The following is a 20,290-nucleotide window of genomic DNA, read 5'->3' on the forward strand; positions in this document are numbered from 1 at the left end:
GCAGGGGAGTCACCTGGTCAAGACTGTGTTTCAGAGAAAGTCCACGTGGCTGCCCGTGGAGGATGACCGGGTGGACACGTAAACAGGAAAGGGGGACTCTGGCCCGGGTGCTGTCCTGGGGAGAGGGCGAGGAGGGAGAAATGCTGGGGCCAAGAGGAGCACCAGGAGCAGGTGGTACAGGTGCTAGGGAGGAGGGCGATTAGAGAAGGAGGGAGGGGCGGCTGCGGAAAATGTGACCGTGGCCAGGGGAGGCTGACCACCCACAGCAGTGCTGCCCATGGAGGCCAGCCTCGAGACTGGTGGAATGAGGGGTCTGGATAGCAGTGAAGGCAGAAGTGAGGAGAAGGCGATGCTTCACAGGTTAGGAAGGGACAGGCGGGTCAGGCAGTGGCTGGAGGGGACCAGGGAAGCCTGGAAGGGGGTTATGAACCGGAGCCTGTAGGTGACAGTGGGAGAACCTGCAGGAGTGGGGCTCAGGAGCTCCCAGGGGCCCAGGAGGCAGCACAGCCCGACCCCCAGAAGGCGGGCAGGTCCTGACGAGAGCAAGAGCAAGTTTGTCTTGGGGAATTGCGTTCTGGCCTCCAACCCAGGTCCCCTGCCCCAGTGCACAGGGGAGCAAGGTGACTAGACAAGTCCCATGGTCTGGAAGAGGCCAGATAACCATTTCCAAGCTTCCAGAGCTGGAGAGGGTTCCTGGCAGAGCAGCTGGCTTTGTGGACAGGGCCAGCATCCACCCCTCAGAGGACGGGATCCAGAGCCCTGGGCCAGCCCCCGGCATCCCATCTGCATTCATCTTGGATTCCCAGAGGGGCCACAGCAGTCTCTGACTTATTTAGACCAAACGATGGCCTTTCCCCTCTTTCCTTTTTACATCCCAGGATGTCAGTTGGAGTGAAAGCTACTGGACTCCTGTGTGGTCTGCTTCTGAGAAAATCCGAGTCACGTGCAATCCGAGCTGATAGCCCGGTTCCCAGGAGCACGAGCACCAGCCCGTGCAGATGCACCCTCGTGTCCAGACCAGGGCTTTTCCCTGCTGTCTTGGGGTGTGGGCACTGGATTTGGGGAGCCTGTTCATCTTAAGGCCTTGCTATGTTGTGGGGTGTGCGCTGCGCGGGGTTCGTGTGTGGTGCATGTGGCCTGGTGTTCTTGCAGGCTTTGCAGATCCGCGGCACGCACATTACATACATTTTGGTGCTTCCTGTGCGTATTTGTGAGCTGGACTCATGCAGGGTGTGTGTCTCAGCATGTGTGACTATATGACTTTTGAGGGTGTCTCTAAAAGACTTGGTGTCTGTGACAGTATGCGCCTGTGTGACATTTTTATGTGAGGCCATGCATGCCTGTGGTTCCCGTGAGCTGTGGTCCCGCATCCTGTGTTATTTTGCAGGTACATGTGGAGGCGGATAAGTGTGGGTTCCAGGTGTGCTGTCTGTGGGGCGCGTGTGGCTCCCAGTAGCATATGGAGTGGTGTCATGGGGAGGGAGCAGAGTGTCCAGCAGCAGAGGGTCCACCCCACATTGCCTCCTCCTGGCTGTGTGACCTTGAGCTAGCTACTGCACATCTCAAGCCTCAGCTTCCCCTTGAAGGCAGCACTGCAGCGCCCATGAAGGCCTCAGGGTCCCGAGGAGGAGGGCACCGTGAATAGGACAAGGTCATCAGTCTGTAGCTGAGAGCTGGGAGAGACTGGGTTCCACCCTCACCCTCCCACCCATTTTGGGGGGCCTCCACTTCCCCCTGCAGAATGGGATGGCCACCCCCTTGCACTGCCCAGGAGAAGCTTCACAGACCACTCTAAGAGCTCCCCAAAGGAAATCAGACAGATAACTGAGGCTTTATGGATGCCATCAGTAACCCACTAGGAACCCAAGCAGCTGTGCAACTGACGCCTGAGTGCCGTGGGGGGCAGGCACTGGTCACAAACAAGCTCACTCTTCAGAGTCATACATCCTTGTCCCCACTGCACAGAGATGGGATGAGCTCAGAGAAGAGAGAAGACCAGCCCAAGAGCACACAGCAGAGTGGCACAGCAAGAACAGAATCCCAGGTGGATCTCTTTCCAAAACTTAGGCTTCTCCCTTTCTCCATTCTGCCCTCCTCAGGCCCTCCTCACCCCACCTATGGTGGGAGGGGGAATACAGCTCAACATAGAAATTTTAGATTATCTGCTCTTTTGGCTAATGGCTAATTAATGCTCTATCAAGTGACAATGAGTGGGTAGGCACCAGAGCCTCACTGCCTGGACCCATCTGCACTGGCTGTGCAAGCTTAAGTTAATTACTGAACCTCTCTGGGTTTCTTCATGTGTCATCTGCAAAATGGAGAATATAGTGTAATTGAGTGGAATTGAGTTCTGGCCTCCAACCCAGGTCCCCTGCCCCAGTGCACAGGGGAGCAAGGTGACTGGACATTCATAATAATATGAATGATAATAAAATCCGCCTCACTGGGTACAGTAAGGATCGAATGAGCTGGAACGTGAAAGTTGCCGGGCCCAGCTGGTGAAATCACTCATGATAAGCAAATTCATAACCTGCTCACCGGGACCTTGTACTTCATTCCCTCATTTCTGCACCTCAGCGGGGAGGGGCTACTATTACCCCCATTTCATTAGCAAAGGTTGCCCCACCGTGAGCCCCCAGCCAGGGTTTGTACCAGCCTCCCTGCGGGGGCCCCCTGTTCCCTGGATTTTGTGGTGATAGCACTCCTGGCCCAGCACCTCTCGAAGGGTGGCTGTGGACCCGCTGCCCTGGCACCACTGGAGTTTGCTAGAGATGCAGATTTCAGGCTCCACCTCCAACCTACAGAACCAGCCGGGGGTGGAGCCCAGCAGTCTATTTTAACAAGCCCTAGGGGATTCTGATACTTTCTCAAGTTTGAGAAGAATTGGACTTGGCCTCTGAAGAGGTTATCATGTGAACCTGGCAGTGCCCCATGCGGGGCATGCAGAAGGATCCAGTCTGGGGCAAGAGAATCAGACCTTCGGTGTACTGTGTGACCTTGGGCGACATCCTTACCCTTTCTGAGCCTAGAATCTGTCATCCTCGTTGGAGTGCAAGTAGCATTCTCTGAAACTTTGGAAGGTGACCATTATCTGTGAGGATCACCCAGGGGCATGAGAGCCACTCTCTGGACGCTCTGCTAGGCCCTGGGGATTTGACCACTCTGAGGAAGACAGGAGCTCAGCCCAGTGAGGAACCCGAAACCCTGGTCTGCACCAAGGGAGAGGGGCCGTGGGAACGGCTGGAGGCAGGACGTGCCCACCAGGGGACCTCTGCCAGGGCACAGCCCTCCCAGCTTCACAGGAGTGGAGCTGACTTGGGTGCACTGAGCCTAAGGGGCCAGGGACCTGACATAGCTCCCCCCACAGCCCAGACCAGGCCTCCCAGGACTTCCGGTCATGGTTTTCCGCTACGGGGAGCTTCCTTTGCCATCAGTTCCCTTCAGTCAACCATGGACTGTGGACTTTCCCATGAGGAAGATGGTACCAAGCGTCAGATTTACCCAGCCCATGTGCCCTCCCCCTTCCCACGGCACCATGCCCGCACCCCCTGAACTTGGCAGGATGACCACCTTCCTTTTACAGCTGAGGGAACACCCCAGGGAGAATGGCTCCGGCGGCAGCTCCCTGGGGCAGGGCTGTCCTCAGGCTGCCCACCTCCCCTTGGCCTGCACCCTGTTCCCAGCGGCGCCCTCTTCAGGGACTCATGTGCTGGCAGCTGCCTGGCCCTGGGCGTGGCTCGGTGGCTGTCGGTAGCTTGGAGTAGGTGCTTTCCGGCCTCATGGACCCCAACCCAAGCCCAGGCTGCAGAATCTGGCACCCTCAAAAACAGGATCCACCAGGGTGAACCTGCAGACGAGTAAAACTAGGGGGGCGGGGAGTGGTGAGGCTCAGAGAGACGAGCCCCCAGGCTCCCAGCAGCCCTGGGGCAGAAGAAAGCTGTGGTTTCACGGTCCACGGCTCAGCACAGAGTCAGGCCGCGGAGACGCTTCTAATCCTGCCCTGCCTGGCTCACCCAGTCTCGAATTTTCTCACTGAACATCTCCCAGTCCTGGGGGGCCTCAGGGAGCCTCCAGAGCCCCCAGCCACAGTTACTCACCGATGGGACTCTGAGCCAGAAGTCTCCTGCGTGGAGGCCAAGGGGGGCTCTGGGCCTCACCAGCACGTGCTCCCCTGCCTGGCGCACAATGGCACGGTGAGGGGTGACCTGTGTCCCACGGAGAACAGCCACGCAAATTCTGGCCACGCACCAGGGCTGAGGCCAGTGGAGCCTGAGGACCCAGATGGGAGCACCTGCCGTGCCCTTCCCTGTCCACTGTGTGGGGTGGTCCCTCCTCTGTAAAAGGGGCCAGTGAGGTCCTCGCCTCGTGGATGGCTGGCACCAGGCTCGGTTCTGCAAGCCCTCTTGCTTTCACTGAAACACACCAGCCGTTCCTGAGTCACAGCCCCCCCAGTCCCCACGGCGTCTGTTTCCCACGTACCCTGTGTTGGCGTTTGGCTCACAAAATCCTTGCAGCTGACACCCAGACACATCCGCTGCCTTCTCCCATTGTCCCTTCAGGAGGGGTTCACAAGGGATATGGCTTGAGCCCAGCTGCCTGCGGGCACAAAGGATGGTGGGCAGGGGAAGAACTGGGGAACCCAGGGTTCTGCTCCAGAAGGCAGGACTCAAATAAGGGCTGATGGGGAACTCCCTGACTCCCACGGGCCCACATGGGTGCTGGGCAGGGGCCCAGAGTGAGGACAAGTCACGTTTTTGCATTGAGATGTGGCCTAGGAAGTAAGAGACCCACCCAGGTTCAATTCCTGACTCCAAAACTGTGTGACTTGGGTGAGTTACTTAAATTCTGTGAACTTCAGTTTCCAGCCAATAATTGAGAATAAAGGCACCTAATTGGAAGACTACGGCTGTCTTTCTTCTGATTTGCCACGTGACAGGAAGGACTAGTCTGTAGTGAGTGAGTGGCAAAAAGCAGAGAAAACTGAGTTGGGGTCCAGAGTGCCATAGTCTTTCCCACTCTAGTTCTATAAGGATAGCAAGGCTCGGAGAGGTTTAGCAACTTCTCTAAGGCCACACATAAGATCTTGAGGTTTCAACCTGATCTGTGCAAAACACTCCCAGTGAACCTGACTTGGTGCTTGAGAGGCACTGTCTCAGAATAATAGTCATGAGGATCCAGAAAAAGAAATGTCTCCTGTCTTCACTGACCAATACATGAGAGACTGCAAGAATTTCCACAGAAACATCAACACTGTAGAGTCTGAGCTGTGCATTCACAGGCTGTCTAGGAGAACTCCCCAGAAGTTCTCCTAGAACCTGCATGTGAGCAGGAGCTAAGAGTATTGTGTGGAAAGTTGGCCTCTGTGGCCTTTAACAGATCACTACGTTCCGCATGGTTGCCTGGCAAATCCCACCCCCTACCTCTTGCAGACTCAAGCTCAGCTTCCTGGATGTGGCCTTCAAGGCCTCTGGACTCAGTCATCCTCTGTGTTTGTGGCCGCTCCCATCTGGCCTGGGAGGTCCACAGAGTAGGCACAGACATCAGCATCTCTCCAAAGCCCACCAGGGAAAGGGGGTGATGTTTTCTGAGCAAATACAAGGCCAGGCCCCACCAGGCACTCAGCGCGTTCCACATGCCCTCCCATCAGGGCACGACCTCAGTGATAGAATTAGCCTTGCTCTGCAGATCAACATGCTGAGATCAAAAGATCAAGCAATCTGCCAAAAGTCACACATAAAGTGACAGCTGAAGAAGGGAGGGGGTGAAGGAAGGGTGCCGAGGAGTTCCTGGTCTTTAGCCCCTGGTCCCAAGAGGCATCTGTAGTGGGTGGGCACGCGTGGATGCCCACACATCTCCAACTCTTGGGGAGCCCCATCCGGACAGAGTAAGGTGGAACCCCGTGAACCATCTAACCACAACCACAGCTTCTAGGGGTGCAGGGGGGCTGCTATCCCACCCTGCCCCCACCACCATGGCCCCAGCTCCACCCTGCTGCAGCTCTCCCCAAGCTTCGTAAGCACAGTGGTTTCTGCTCTGCAGCAACCCAGGTAGGGCAAGGCAGGGCTCAGCTAGCCTGGGCCTGAGCGAAAGCTGCAGGTGGCAGAGAACTCAGGACTCCTGGATCTGCTCAAAGCACAGGGAAGCTGCAAAGCACTTTCCTGGACTTTCGCTCCCTTGAATAGAACCTGGAAAAGGAAGCCCTCAGGGTATAACAGAAGTATCAACCAAACACTGTAATAGATATCAGAGTAGTTACCGAACACCTCCTGGGCACAGGCCCTGACCTGGATTCCTTGTCCTTACATATGGCATCAACTCCAAGAGAAACTGAGGTTCTGTTTGACCAGATAGGGTGCTAGCACCAAAGAAGGGCCAGGATGGACCAGCTCAGACTCCTGTGGGCATAGATTAGCCATGTGGGCTGGAGGTGGGTGGGATTGGGCTGGAGGTCTGCGGGGTTGGATGCCCTTCTCTGGACTTGCTGGGTCCCTTCCTGCAACCTCCTAGGCATCTCCTCATGGCAGCTCTGGTTCCCTTCTCTGGGAAGCCTTCCCTGACCTCCGCAAGCCTTGGGGCCACTCCTGTCACAGCATGTCTCTGTGGGTTCCCTCCATCTGCTCAGGTCTGTTTCCACAGTGGAGTGGATGGGCGATGGAGAAGGCAGAAGCTCTGCATGCTTCAGAGAACCCAGCTTCTGAGTCCTATTTCTGCCACAAGCCCTTGGGTAGTGGGTCACTTTCAGGCCTGTAAAACGGGGCATCTGGCCCCACTTTCAGCCCTGGTGAGCATCAGGAAATAGAACCACTGATAAAGAGGAATCTACCCATGGAACAAGATTCTGGAGGGCAGGATCTCCCCCAAGGACCACCCACCTAGGTACCAGTGATCTGGTAGGGCTGGAGCACCTAGAAGAGGGAGAGATTTGGGGAAGATTTGCTCCAACCACAGATGTAAAAGAACACTGTCGCCTCGCTTTGGGACAGCACTTACAGAAACCCTGACAACATGCAAACTATCCTGGACATAGCTTTGTGGGCAAATTGGGCTCACACCCCTGCCTCTTATAAACAGTGTGACTTGGGATATGGCATATAACCTTCCTGAGCCTCAAGTTCCCCAACCATAAATGGGGACCTAACTAGCCTCAGCCAATTTGGGGGGCTGATTTCTACTTATATTAATTGCCCCGATGCCAATCTCAGTTTCTCATCTGAAAACCAGGGACTGGCAGTCCGGGAGATGATGCAGGATGGCCCTGGTGTGGGGGAACCCCCTCTGCCGCCGCCCCAGGGCCAATGAAGGGTCATTTCCTTCCGCGTTCAGCTGCCGTCAGTCACCTCTCCCGTCCGCCCCAGCTTAAGTGCGGCGGCGCCGGATTTCCTCGGTGGACCCGCGGCTCCTGGCGCCCCCGCCGGTCCGAACCCCGCGCGCCTCGGGCGGCGATCGGCACGTGCGGCTGCCCCTGCGCGCCGCTTCCACCGCGCTTCCTTCGAGACCCTCCTCTCTCCGGACTCAGCCGGACCCTTCTCTTCCCGCCCCTTCCCAGCCGGGATTCCGGCGTAAAGAAGATGCTTCACCCCACCCCCGCACCGCCGGTTACCCGTAACCCGTGTCCCAGGGGCCGCCTCTTTGAGCGCTAGGACCCCGCGCGGCCGAGGGGCCGAGGGGGCGTGGCGGGCGGGAGAGCTATTTAAATGGCCAGCGCCGCCCCCTCGCGGCCGGCTCCCGTGGGGCGCAGGAGCGGCCGTGCCTCCTCGGGCCGAGACCCCGGGGTCTGGCGCGGGTGGGACCTGGGGCAGAGTTACGCAAAATGTGCCGAGGCTGCCCGGGAGAGGAGCGGCGGCCGCGCTGAGCCAGGTAGGAGCGCCCCGCGGGCGAGGCCGGGTCCCGGGGAGCCGTGGCCCCACGCCCCTCGAGGGCACGGGCGCCGACCCGGCTGCGGCCGGCCCATGGGGTGCCCCACGCCCCTCCCGCCGCCTGCACTGCGCGCGTGGGGCTGGGATTGATCCTCCCTCGGTCCCCGAGAAATCTCCAAGGCGCCTGCCTGTCTCAGCGGATCTTACCTGCAGAGGGGTGAGGCCGGCATTCCCATTTGACAGCTGGGAAAACTGTGGCGGACAGCCCGGAACTTGTCCAGGAAACCCAGCTAGTGGAGGGACGATCAGGATTTGAATTCAGGTCTCCCGCCCTCCCCTCCAGGCCCGGTGTGGGCTTTCCATCCCACCGCGCTGGAGAGCCTGCTCATCTCTCTGGAAGGGGCGACCACGGTTCTCCCAGGGGCTTGAGCCAGCCTTCTTTATGGGGGTGAGATGTGAAGACCCCCCACCCCCACCCATGGCTGCCTGAGATTCCGCCATCACAGCCGCATTCCTTTGGGTTAAGGTCTAATTCCCCCGTGGGATGCACATGTCTCCAGAACGGGGCTTGCCCTCGGTGATTCACTGCTCGCTGTGAACCTCTGCAGCAGCTCTCCCAGGACCCTCTCTGCCTGTCAGAGGGAGGCCGGGAGCTGTTGAGAGAGCACCTGAGGCGCCTGGACCGTGAGCCGGCTGCTTCCGTGCCTGAGCCTGGGTTCCTTGGCTGGGTTATGGAGGGAGATCTTGCTTGATGTAATGGAAACAGTTGTTTGGGGATTCTGATCCTGATTCTGCTATTTGCTGCCTGTGTGACTTTGAGTAAGTGACCTCTCTGAGCCTCATTTTCCTTGTGGGCAAAAATATGGACGGTTCTCTAGAGGGCAGTGGGCCCAGCACCGTTGGAGAAGAAAGCACTCAGGCCTTTCTGGGCCTCAGTTTTCTGGTCTGTAAAATGGGAATTACAATAACTGCCTCTTTGGGTGGTTTTGAGAATTAAATAAGTGATATTAGGTCAAGTGCTTAGAAGAATATGTAACATCTTTGCTTGGTGGGGGTGGACTTTTGATTGTAGGCATTGTTCCTCACCCCCATTTCTCTCCTCTCCTCTCCTCTCGTCTCCTCTCCTCTCGTTTCCTCTCCTCTCTCTCTCCTCTCTCTCTCTCTCTCTCTCTCTCTCTCTCTCTCTCTCTCTCTCAGCACTTCTCTGAGTCAGAGTCCTGCCGTGTCTGCTGCCTTCTCCTGCCTGGCCACTTGTTTGCAGGCCTGGGGCCTCTTTCCTCAATACCCTTGATCTGGGATGCTTGGCCTTTACACCTCCTGGGAAGGACACTTAAGTGTCCCAGGCAGCTCTACAGCCGTCTCCACCACATTGTCACAATGGCTGTAGGTGGTAGCGGCAGAATGGAAACCAGGCTACTTGCCCTGTAGATGGGACCCTGAAGCCTGGAGAGGTTAAGGGACCTACTGTTGGGAGTGAGGCTGGTGAGCAGTGGAGTTTGGATGTGAGACTGGGTCTAAGTGACATCCATCCTCCCTTGTGTGAGAGAGAGGAGGCCTTGAATGCTACTACGCATTGTGTCTTGGCCACTGCTGAGGGGGGCCCAGGGCTGAGCACCCTCTTCCATCAGAGCCCCCATGTGCTGCAGTGACCTTGCCTTCTGAATGCGCAGATGCCCACACTGGGGTGGGTGGGGTGGGATTTGGTAGAGGAGGGGGAAATAAGGGCCCCTTTTGGCATCTCTACCTTCAAGCTCAGAACTAAACCTCACCTGGCACTCCCCACTCCCCACCCCCTTGTGATTCCCCCACTCTTCCATTTTGTTCATGGGATATTTAGTGAGCACCTACTTAGTAGGTTTCAGTTCCCACAGAATAAGAAATTCTCACAAAATAAGAGATGTAAGGAAAATAGTAAAACGCCTGAGGAGCTGGGGGAAGAGCATTCCAGGCAGAGGGAGCAGCAAGGGCAAAGGCCCCTGGAGGCACTGGGAGAAAGCTGGCACTGAGAGGGGAGGGAAGAATAGCTGGAGATCAGGAGACTCGCGTAGCCTGGGTGTCATGGAAATTTTCAAAGCAGACAATCACAACTTGATCTAGGGTTTACCTCTGCACTCTGGCTGCTCAAGCAGGACCGATCCCAAGAGGTGCGGGTAGAAGCATGGAAACAAATACCAGGGTTGGCTGTTGCCGTGGTCAAGGCCCAGGGTCACAGTGGCACCTGTCTGTGTCTGGCACCTGGCAGTGATGGAGGAAGGAGGTGGCCCATGTGGGCTCTGTTTTCAGGGAGGACAGCAGAATGCAGTGGTGGGGGAGGGAGTGTGGCAGGGAGGTGAAGGAGAGCCAAGGGGAACTGAGGTCACCAGCATCCCCCTGTTGCCCAGACACCCCTCTGCCCTGGGGCACTTCCTAGAGGGGTGGGGAGCAGACCCTGGGGTGCTGGCTGCTGGCTCCCTGCAGCTCCAGGCCTGGAGCACAGGAGAGAGGAGGACCGTAGCCCAGACTTGGGGACCCAAAGAAGGCTTCTCTAGGAGGCCATGGGAGAAGGAGGAGGAAGAAGAACGAGAAGTGAAGAGCAGCATTGGGGGGTGGGGGTGAAGGTCTGGAGTCCTGGGAAAGTGCTCAGGGAAGGAAGGAAATGGGGCATCCAGGACCCAGAGTGGGAGAGGAGAGCTGGCGGGGAGTGACGGTCCTCAGAGCCCCAAAGGCCTCCCAGGGGCTTTCTGAGCCTGCTGTGTGGCAGACTCAGTGGTGGACACTTTTTAACAACAGAACAAAATTTCCAGGGCAACCTGCAGTGCAGGTGAGAGCACCAATGTGGGTGGGGCCTGTGGCCTGAGGAAACCAAGGAAGAGATTGAAAGATGTCACCCTGGCCCCTAGTGTTCCAGCAGGAAAGAACCTCAGCGAGCCATCTTTGTTTAAAACTCATCACCAGTGGGTTCTGACAGAGACAAGCCCTCGAAGGCCCTTTCCCTGCAAAGCCTCCTCAGAGTCGCAGTGCAGCACTCATTGATCAAGCACCCCCAGTGGGAGACTTTTGGCGCAGAGGTTTAGGGCATAGACCCAGGAGCCAAATTTTGCCTGAACCTGCCATTTAGCAGGTTTTGTGACCCTGGTTTTGTGAGTTAACCTGTCTGAGCTTTAGTTTATCCTTACATAAAATGAGAATGGTAATAATGGAACCAAATCATTGAGTTTTGGGGGGACTAAATGAATTACCAATTGTGAAGTATTGAGAAGAGTGCATAAGTGGCATAAAGGCTAAGTGGCACTTTCATGGAATATATCTCATTTGATCCTCAACAAAACTTGGCAGGGCTGTCATTAGCCTCAGAAAAGAAAACAAACTCAAGAGAGGTAAAGTGACTTATGGAAAGTCACACAGCAGGTTAGTAGAGGCATGAGAGAGCAGTGGGTACCTCTGAGCCCAGGGTTCTAGGAGGGCTCTAGACGTCCTTCTGTGTTAACACTCTCCGTTCCCATTACATTCCCTTGTATGCTCTGTTTTGTCCCAACACAGAGCCAGCTATGAGGAAGCAGTCAGTAAAGGTGTGACTCAATGAACAAACTCGTCAAGTGAGCTGGTCGATTTGTGTCTCCCCAACACTTGGCTCAGGTCCTCGTGAGGGAGCTGTGGGATTCCACCCTGCTGGGGGCCTTTGGGTGCCCTCAGTCCCATCCCAGGCTGATGGAGGGGAGGGCAGGCCCAGCAGGCCTGTCGCCCTGCACAGCCGGTGGTGGCCTCAGTGAAAGTGGGGCCTGGCGGCCTGCTCCTGGGGAAGTGTACAGGGACAGTGCCAGGCAGGGCAGGCCCCCGGCAGGGCTTCCTGTTGAGGCCTGAGCCCAGTCCAGGAACAATGGCAGGGGCTCCAGAACCAGAGAATCAAAGAGCAAGAGCAAAATAAAACAGGGGGGTGGCGGGGAGTGGGGTAGGGGGTGGGGGAGGGGAGGAATTCTGTTGGGGGCCTGAGGCTGGAATGGGGGTGCCTGCTTATGGCCTAGGTAGAAACCGAGTCAGAGGCCTCTACCCCCAGCCCTAGCCCAGGGCAGCCCCTGAGGTCCCTCTGTGTCCTGTGCATCCCCTCCAGGTTGTCTCCCACCAGGTAGGGACTTTTGAAAATCCAAATCAGACATGGTCACCCCCTGCTTTAAAATTCTTGCCTCCTCGGGTTGTGGCCCACCTGGCCTGTCTCCCCCGGGCCTTTGCGCAACTGTGTCCGGCACCTTTTTGTAGGCAAGGACAGGTGGGAGGTGGGGCTTGCAGGGGAAGAGCCCGTGGTCTCACCGTGTGGCCTTTCCTCCCGCCCTCCACAGAGCCATGAGCTACCAGATCCTGCTGCTCCTGGCTGTGCTGACCCAAGGCCTGGCTACTTCCCAGCACCGAGACAAGCTGCCCTGTAAGATGGTAAGATGCTCTGCCAGGCAGGGCGAGGGCCACCACACCTCACCCTTGCCCTAGGGTGTCCTGCTGCCCCAGCCCCAGCAGCCGGATATAAGGGAAGTCAGGAGAGGAAAGGGGCTTACCTTGCATTCAATGAGCACTCGCTAGAATGTTTTAATACTGGCTTACTCAGCGATCCTGCCAGGTAAGCCCCCTTATTTCCATCTAACAGAGGTGGAAACCCAGCTTGGAGAAGTTAGGTGACTTGTCAGACTCTAGTCCTTACTGTCCCTGCAGGCCAGTAGCCCAACTGGGGAATCCAGATTATGGATATGTGTAGGGAAGATGGGATGGGCCAGCTGGAAGGGGCTTCTCAGTACAGGTCCCTTCTGGGACCAATCCCTCCCCCTATCTGGCCTCCTTGACTGACTGCTGAAATGCCACTCAAAGCTCAGAACTGCTGCCTCCTCCAGGAAGCCTCCCTGGCTAACCTAGCTTGGTTGTTCTCTCTTTTGGCCTCCTGCCAGCCCCAAGCTTTCCTCCATCTCAATATTGAGCATCCTGAGCATGTGGGGCTGTCCAGGGAGGGTCAGAGCCTTTCTTATCTGCCAGACTAATAAATTCTCTAGGGCAGGGACCAGGTTTGATTCCTTTCTCCTGCTCTAAGCCAGGGAGACTAGCCCTGTGACCCTGCAGGGTGCAGGGAAAAGAGACTACCTAGGTCCACCTGTACGGCAGGGCAGTCACTGAAGTCAGTGGCAGAGCCTGGGTTGGAGAAGGGACAGCCCTCCAGCAGCTCCACCTGGACACAGAATGGGCCACTGCTTCAGGGACAAGAAGGGCTGGTGGCAGCACCTGCCAGTCTTCTGCAAAGCCACCATTCTTCTTGCCCCTGGGTCATTCTGAGATTTTTTTTTTTTTTTGTACCAGGGTTTGAACTCAGGGGCATCAGGGCATTTAATCACTGAACCACATCCTTAGCTCTTTAAAATTTTTTTTTTTTTAAATTTAGAGACAGGGTTTTGCAAAGTTGCTTAGGAGGGTGGGCTGTCCTCTTTCTGCTCTGCTGGTCTCCACCTCTAACCTGAGAATACAGATCATCCCTTTTCTTTCCCAACTGAGAGGTGACCGACTTGGTGTCGGTCACAGTTGTCTGTGACTCTTGTTCATTACAGAAATATCCTAAGTTCTTTCTGTGGGTAAGGTTCAGGCATCCATGTCAATTACACCAGGCCCTCTTTGCTCTGAGTTCACTGATAGCAAATCCTCACACAAAAGGTTGCGGTTCAGTTGGGGCAAAGCCACTATATGGTGCAGTCATGGAAGGCTCCCTAGCGGAGGAGAGGCTGGAGCCCAGCATGAAGAATTCACAATGGATCTGGTCAAGGATGGCACGACCAGCTCGGGGGAGGCCCAGAAGTGGGCATGGAGGGTGTGACCAGGCATGTGGGCTGGACTGGGCTGAGGGAAGAGGTGAGGGGACAGGTTAGTAGTGGCCACAGACAGCCTTGAATGCCTTGCTGAGGATCCTGGATTCCCCCTGGAGGACAAGAGTTTCTGAGTGGAGTCTTGGAGCAGTGTTTTGGCAGGCAGTGGGTTCCAAGGGGTCAGTGGAGGCAGAGACGCTGGGGCAGAAGCAGGCCTGAGCCGGGTGGTGGTGGAAGGCAGACCGTTTGCTGGCAAAGGCTGGGTTTCATGGGGGTCTGCAAGACACCAAAAAGGAAAAGACCCGTGTTTGCACAGAATTCTGGCCCCAGAAGGTACAGGAGTGGGGCCTTTGGTTGTAAAATGGCCTGGGTTAAATGGCAGCTTCCTCCTCACCTGGGGGATCCTGATGTCTCCTTGGCCCTCTCTGGGCCTGGATTTCTATCAGTAAGGGTGATGGTAACAGATCACCCCGTGCTATTCTGAGGATCTATGAGACCACAGGCCCAAAAGTGCAATGTCAAATGTTGAGAGGTGGCTGGGGAGGGATGGGGAACTTGGGATAAGAAACCAGAGTGGCACTGTGACGTGATGGAGGTCACAGAGCAACATTGCAGTCCTATCACCAAAGAATGTTGTTTGGTACCCGGGCCACCATTTGCCCCGTTCCCTCTCCCTACCTTACCTCAGAGCCTGATGCTGCACCAGGCCATGGGAAGCAAGGCACTTAATGGGGTGGGGGCAGGTGACAGCTGCAGAAAGGAGGTCACATCTGGGAGCTCCATGGAACCTGAGCCTGAATGAGATCTGAGGGTGGAAAGCAAAATAAAAACCGAGGAGAGGAGGACACACTGCAGGTTGGAAGCCTCTTTTCCAACATAGCTTCCAGTCTAGCACTGGGAATTTAACCCTCTGGGCTGTAGAGGGGACCCAGGATATGGAACCAGGAAGCCTGGTCCCCCATTGGCCCTGCTGTTCACTGGCTCTAGGTCACACTGAGTGATGACCTGGCTTAGCTTCCTGTGAAATGGAGTAATAATATTCGGTACCTTGCTGCCCTTAGCTCACTTGTTCTCACGTCTGTCATCTCTCCATCCATCTGCCCATCCAACTTCTCTAGTCCCTCCCTTCTGCTCAACACTGTACAGGTGTCAGAGACAGGGCAGGGAGCACAGGGGGGTCATCGGACATTAGGCTGGGTGAGGACAGTCTAGCATCCTGAGAGTCCCTGGGATAGCTGACCCAAGCCTGGGTGGGGGGCATGTGTGTCTTGTAGCTTGTCTGCTTCCACCCGCCACTGCACCCGTTAATTCGAGCTGCTCTCCTCGCCATCACCCTCCTCAGGTGGAGAAGGAGGCCTTGTGCCAGGGCCTTGGCCTGCTCCAGGTCCCCTCATTGCTCCCGTTGGACATCAAGGCCCTTGACCTCTCTGGAAACCAGCTGCAGGACATTGTGGCCTTGCCCCTGGGCTTCTACACAGCACTCCGTCATCTGGACCTGAGTGTCAACGAGATCAGCTTCCTCCCTCCGGGAGTCTTCCAGGCCTTGCCCCACCTGGAGCACCTCAATCTGGCCCACAACCGCCTGGCGGTGGGCACTGCGCTGAACGCCAGTGGTCTGGGCACCTTGCTGCACGTGACCTCCCTGGACCTGTCTGGAAACAGCCTGTACAGTGGCCTGGTGGAGCAGCTCCTGGGGGAGGCGCCCAGCTTGCGCTCGCTCTCCCTGGCGGAGAACAGCCTGACACGCCTGGGCCGCCGCACCTTCTGGGGCATGCCTGCGCTGGAGCGCCTTGACCTGCACAGTAACGTGCTGATGGACATCGAGGACGGGGCTTTTGAGGCCCTGCCCCGCCTGGCCCACCTCAATCTCTCCAGGAATTCTCTCACCTGCATCTCTGACTTTAGCCTCCGGCAGCTACGGGTGCTTGACCTGAGCTGCAACAGCATCGAGGCCTTCCAGACAGCCCCGGAACCCCCGGCTGAGTACCAGCTGGCCTGGCTCGACCTGAGGGAGAACAAGCTGCTGCACTTCCCCGACCTGGCCGCGCTCCCGCATCTCATCTACCTGAACGTGTCCAACAACCTTATCCGGCTCCCCTCGGGGCTGCCCCAGGGCAGCGAGGGCCTCCACGCGCCTTCGGAGGGCTGGTCAGCCCTGCCCCTCTCCAACCCTAGCCGGAACACCAGCACTGCCCCGCTCTCCCAACTCTTGAACCTGGACTTGAGCTACAATGAGATTGAGCTCATCCCGGACAGCTTCCTGGGGCGCCTGACCTCTCTGCGTTTTCTGAACCTCAGCCGGAACTGCCTGCAGGTCTTTAAGGCCCCGCAGGCGGGCTCCCTGCCCTGCCTGGTGCTCCTGGACTTAAGCCACAATGCGCTCCAGGCGCTGGAGCTGGGAGCCAGAGCTCTGGGGTCCCTACGGACGCTGCTCCTCCAGGACAATGCCCTGCGGGACCTGCCGCCCCACACCTTTGCCAGTTTGGCCAGCCTGCAGAGGCTCAACCTGCAGGGGAACCGGGTGAGTCCCTGCGGGGGCGCAGCTGAGCCCAATCCCCCAGGCTGCGTGGCCTTCTCTGGCATCCCCACCCTCCGCGTTCTGAACATGGTAGATAACGAGATGGAGATGCTCAGGGCAGGGGCCTTCCTCCACACCCCGCTTACTGAGCTGGACCTTTCTGCCAACCCTGGGCTGGATGTGGCCACAGGAGCCTTGGCTGGCCTGGAGGCCTCCTTGGAGGTCCTAGAGCTGCAGGGCAACGGGCTGACTGTCCTGCAGGTGGACCTGCCCTGCTTCAGCTGCCTCAAGAGGCTCAATCTTGCTGAGAACCGCCTCAGCCACCTGCCTGCCTGGACGCAGGCTGTGTCCTTGGAGGTGCTGGACCTACGGAACAACAGCTTCAGCCTCCTGCCAGGGAGCGCCATGGGGGGCCTGGAGACCAGCCTCCGGCGCCTCTACCTGCAGGGGAATCCACTCAGCTGCTGTGGCAATGGCTGGCTGGCGGCCCAGCTGCACCAGGGCCGAGTGGATGTGGACGCCACGCAGGACCTGATCTGCCGCTTTGGCTCCCAGGCAGAGGTGTCCCTGAGCCACGTGCGTCCTGAGGACTGTGAGAAGGGCGGGCTCAAGAATATCAACCTCATCATCATCCTCACCTTTGCACTGGTCTCTGCCATCATCCTCACCACGCTGGCCACCTGCTGTTGTGTCCGCCGGCAGAAATTCAACCAACAGTACAAAGCCTAAGGGAGCCAGGGGACCCTTCCAGGTCAGTGCAGGAGCTGGAGGCACAGAGCACAGTGGGGACTGACTGTGAGCCAGTGTCCCAGAACCCTGGTCTCGAGCTCCCAGACTAGGGCTCCTTTGTATGTGTCCTTCTGCATGGGAAGGTGACCCACTTCCCAGGCTGCTCAAGTGGTCCAGCTGTGGAAACTGCAGCTGGGCAGTTTCAGGGACAGCAGAGAATAATGTTGACCCAGGATCAGCAAGTCCTCCCCGAGCATCTGTTTTGGGCCACACCCTGCTCTTGGGGACTGGGGATGCAGTAAGTTGAATGAAACACATGCAGCACTCTGAGGAGGAGAGGTCGTCACAGAGCTGGGCAGGGGCTGGGGTTCAAGATGGGGAAGCCCAGGGCTTCGAGGCTCTGCAACCCCAGCCAGTCCCAGGTGGAGAGTCCTGCCCCTGCCGTACCAGGGCAAGGGGACCACAAGCTCAGGAGGATTGGTCTGAAATGTTTCCAAGTGGACTGTTTTGTCACATCTTCTGATAATGACTTCCAGCCTCTCTGGAAAATGAGGAACTTGTGACCAGAAGAGAGAACTGGAGCCTCATGAGGGTGTCTGGGACCTAGTTAGGCAAGCTGCAGCAGCCCCAGTCTTGTTAAGAGGTGGTTTTCGGGGCTGGGGCCAGGATGTCCCATAGGCCCTTCCCACCCTGGCACTCTCCTGCTGCACACATTGACCCCGATCTTGCCTGAATTCCCCCACCCCCTGCCCAGGCCCCTTCTCCATCCCAGCCCCATCCTGGCTGCTGAGACGAGTTCAAGCCTTAGCTGTCTGGTTCTGTTTTGCACATAGCTTGCCACCTGCAGATGCAGACCCCAGCCTCACCGTCCCCTCTGTGTGACAACTCCCAGAGTCTGGTATTTTATCCTCATTTTACAAAAGGGGAGAAAACTCTCCCAAAGTCTCCCTCCCAGGTCCTGCAACTAAGAAATGCCGTAGTTGAAATTCAAACCCACATCCTCTGTGTCCAGGCCTGAGTGGCTCCGTGTTGCCTGAACAGAGCCTGAGTATCCTGTGCTGTGTGGGCCCTTTCCTCCTCTCTCCCACCAGGTAGGAGAAAGGCAGGCAGCTACAGGCCCTATGCTTCTCCTCTGCCTCAGTTTCCCTCATTCTCTCCTTTGCAGACTGATGTGGCTTCTCCTTTTCCTGTTTTTGCTCCTATGTTTCCTTATTCCCTCACCCTCTGTTGAGCACAGCCTGGATTTTGAGATCATGGAGTCTAACCTCCTCATAGCTGCACAAGTCAATGACACAGCCTGCAAAAAAAGAAAATGTGGCTCAGTGGTAGAAGGCTTGCCTAGCGTGCACAAGGCTTTGAGTTCAACTTCGAGCACTGCCAAAATTCGGGGTTGGACCTGTGTGGTGTCCTTCTCTCTCAGCTGTCACGTCACAAGATAATGCCAGTTCCAAACTTACTTTCTGTTCCTCATCATGCAAGGATTCCCACCCCTTGCCAGGAAAATAGGTAGAAAGGCTCAACTTAGATAAATACCTGTTGCTCATACCATGGAGTCATGAGCTGTCTGGGAAGAAGGAGAGCGCTGGGACCAGCCAGAGTCATCTTCCCTGTGCTTGGTCCGTGGTCTGACCCATGATGGACACTTATGAATGTATGAGAAGATCAGAATGCTGTTCTCTGCACTCTTTTACAGATGAGGAAACCAAGGCCAATGGGCAGATCCAGGGCTGGACCCTTGCTTGAAGCCCTGGTGGTATGAGGGGCAGCCAGGTGCACAAAGTCCTGGCTCGGACCATGACCACAGGTGCTATTGCACATGACACTCTTCTCAGGCCTAGAGGCCATGGCATTGGCCCCTGGGCCTGATCTTTGAAAACACTACACCATGCTGCTGTCACCTCCCAGAAGCCAGGCCACGGCCCAGGCCCTGGGACCAGCTCTGTATAACCACATGAATGTATTAAAATATGACTTTGGGGAAATGTGTGGCCTGCAGCCTCCTTTTTTGCCGTGGGCAATTCACATCAATGTGTGCACTTGAACCCTAACCTCCCGACTTCCCTTCCAGTCTTTCAGTCCTCATGGCATGTCTCTTGGGGTACATGGAGGCTCAGGGCCATCACCACCCTGGACCTTGGGGCCTCAGCTCCCTTTATGATCCCGTTACACCTCTGTCCTCTCACACCCAACACAACCCTGCTCTCTACCCCAACACTGAGAAACCAGTGACAAATTTGTTCTCTTCCTTCTGCAGCCATGTGTCCCCTCCCTACCCCATCTCAGGAGGTCTCAAGTCTTGCTCATCAGACAAAGACCATCACATCTCCACCTCGGCCACCGCCACTCCCATCCCCAGCCCACCCCCTTGCCCTTGCTCAGGCCCCTGGGGTCTCCTTTGCCAACACGGTGTACCTTTCAGACCCTATCTATCTTCTGGACCCCTTCCCCATCCTGACCCCACCCTTGACATCTGAGACCCAACACTCAAAAGTTGTCCCCTCCCTCTTAGGCCACTACTTTCATCCCCTCTATGTGTTCATCTTCCATGAGCCATCTCTAAGTGATGACACCAGGACACCATCCCAGCTGTAGCCACCCCCTTGCTTCAATGCCCACGTCTCTGCCTCCAGCCTCACCTGTCCTGGACATTCGACCCTTTGTCTCCAGCCAGAGGTCTCCCAGGGTCTGGAGAATTCAGTTAGTGAGCATCTGGGCTGCAGATCCAGCTTGAACTTGGAAGAGCATCCCTGGGTCCTGACCAGGAGTTGGAGCTGAGGAGGGGCAGGAGCCACTGGGGAGGCCAAGTCTGTGGGGCAGGGAATGAACCCCCTCCCCTGGCCCTTAAATCTCCCATTCCACAGCCCTTGGAGCTGTCCTCTGGGACCACCTGCCACTCAGCAGCCTGACACCCAGGCACCCCTCCTCTGCAGGAGCCACGCTTCTTCCCCTACCTGCCCCCACCCCACCAAGCCCACCTCGGTGATGCTCCTCTGTCCCCACCCAAGCACCCTGGTCTCCCCCTGGACCCCTGCTGCCACTTGGGCCCTGCTTCTGGCCGCTCTTCCTCCTGATTTCTCCAACCAGCTTCTCTGGCCTGTGACCTCTCACCTCCCAGTTCCTGCTTCCCCTACTCTCCAAAGAACAATTATAAATGCCTATTTCATGGGGTGGTGCTGCGGGGTGAAGGGTGTGGTGCAACCTGTGGGCTCTCAGTGAAGGCCTGGGGATGGGCAGCAGCACAGGCCAAGCTCAGCCCCAGGTCTGTGGGCCTCGCATGCAGCCAGGGGGCACCGGGCCCCTGACCCCTTTTCCTGGCAAACAGGGCAGTTTGCTCACCTGGCCAAGACCCCCTAGTGAGGCAGAAATTCCTGTTTTCAGCC

The 20,290-nt window shown here is 57.0% G+C and overlaps 1 protein-coding gene across 2 annotated transcripts; it reads left to right on the forward strand.

The window, feature by feature from the left end:
- Positions 1-7,420: 7,420 nt before the first annotated feature.
- On the forward strand, positions 7,421-18,892 carry LRRC32 (leucine rich repeat containing 32). Of its 2 annotated transcripts, none has more exons than XM_081281569.1 (3): positions 7,421-7,857; positions 12,170-12,260; positions 15,006-18,892. In XM_081281569.1, the coding sequence occupies exons 2-3, from the start codon at positions 12,174-12,176 to the stop codon at positions 16,908-16,910; spliced, it is 1,992 nt and encodes a 663-aa protein (XP_081137695.1). In that variant the 5' UTR covers positions 7,421-7,857; positions 12,170-12,173; the 3' UTR covers positions 16,911-18,892. The 2 variants fall into 2 exon arrangements, with proteins under 2 accessions (XP_081137695.1, XP_081137696.1); XM_081281570.1 differs by lacking the exon at positions 7,421-7,857 and adding an exon at positions 7,864-8,675.
- The last annotated feature ends 1,398 nt before the right edge of the window (positions 18,893-20,290 follow it).

This window comes from Spermophilus citellus, assembly GCF_964194105.1.
Source record: "Spermophilus citellus genome assembly, chromosome: 2".
Lineage (NCBI taxonomy): Eukaryota > Metazoa > Chordata > Mammalia > Rodentia > Sciuridae > Spermophilus > Spermophilus citellus.

What these genes read in the sequence shown, in the direction of transcription:
- LRRC32 (XM_081281569.1), top strand. Translation starts at nt 12,174, where the DNA reads ATGAGCTACCAGATCCTGCTGCTCCTGGCTGTGCTGACCCAAGGCCTG. An exon ending in ACAAGCTGCCCTGTAAGATG is followed by an intron (nt 12,261 to 15,005) that starts GTAAGATGCTCT and finishes CACCCTCCTCAG; the next exon opens with GTGGAGAAGGAGGCCTTGTG.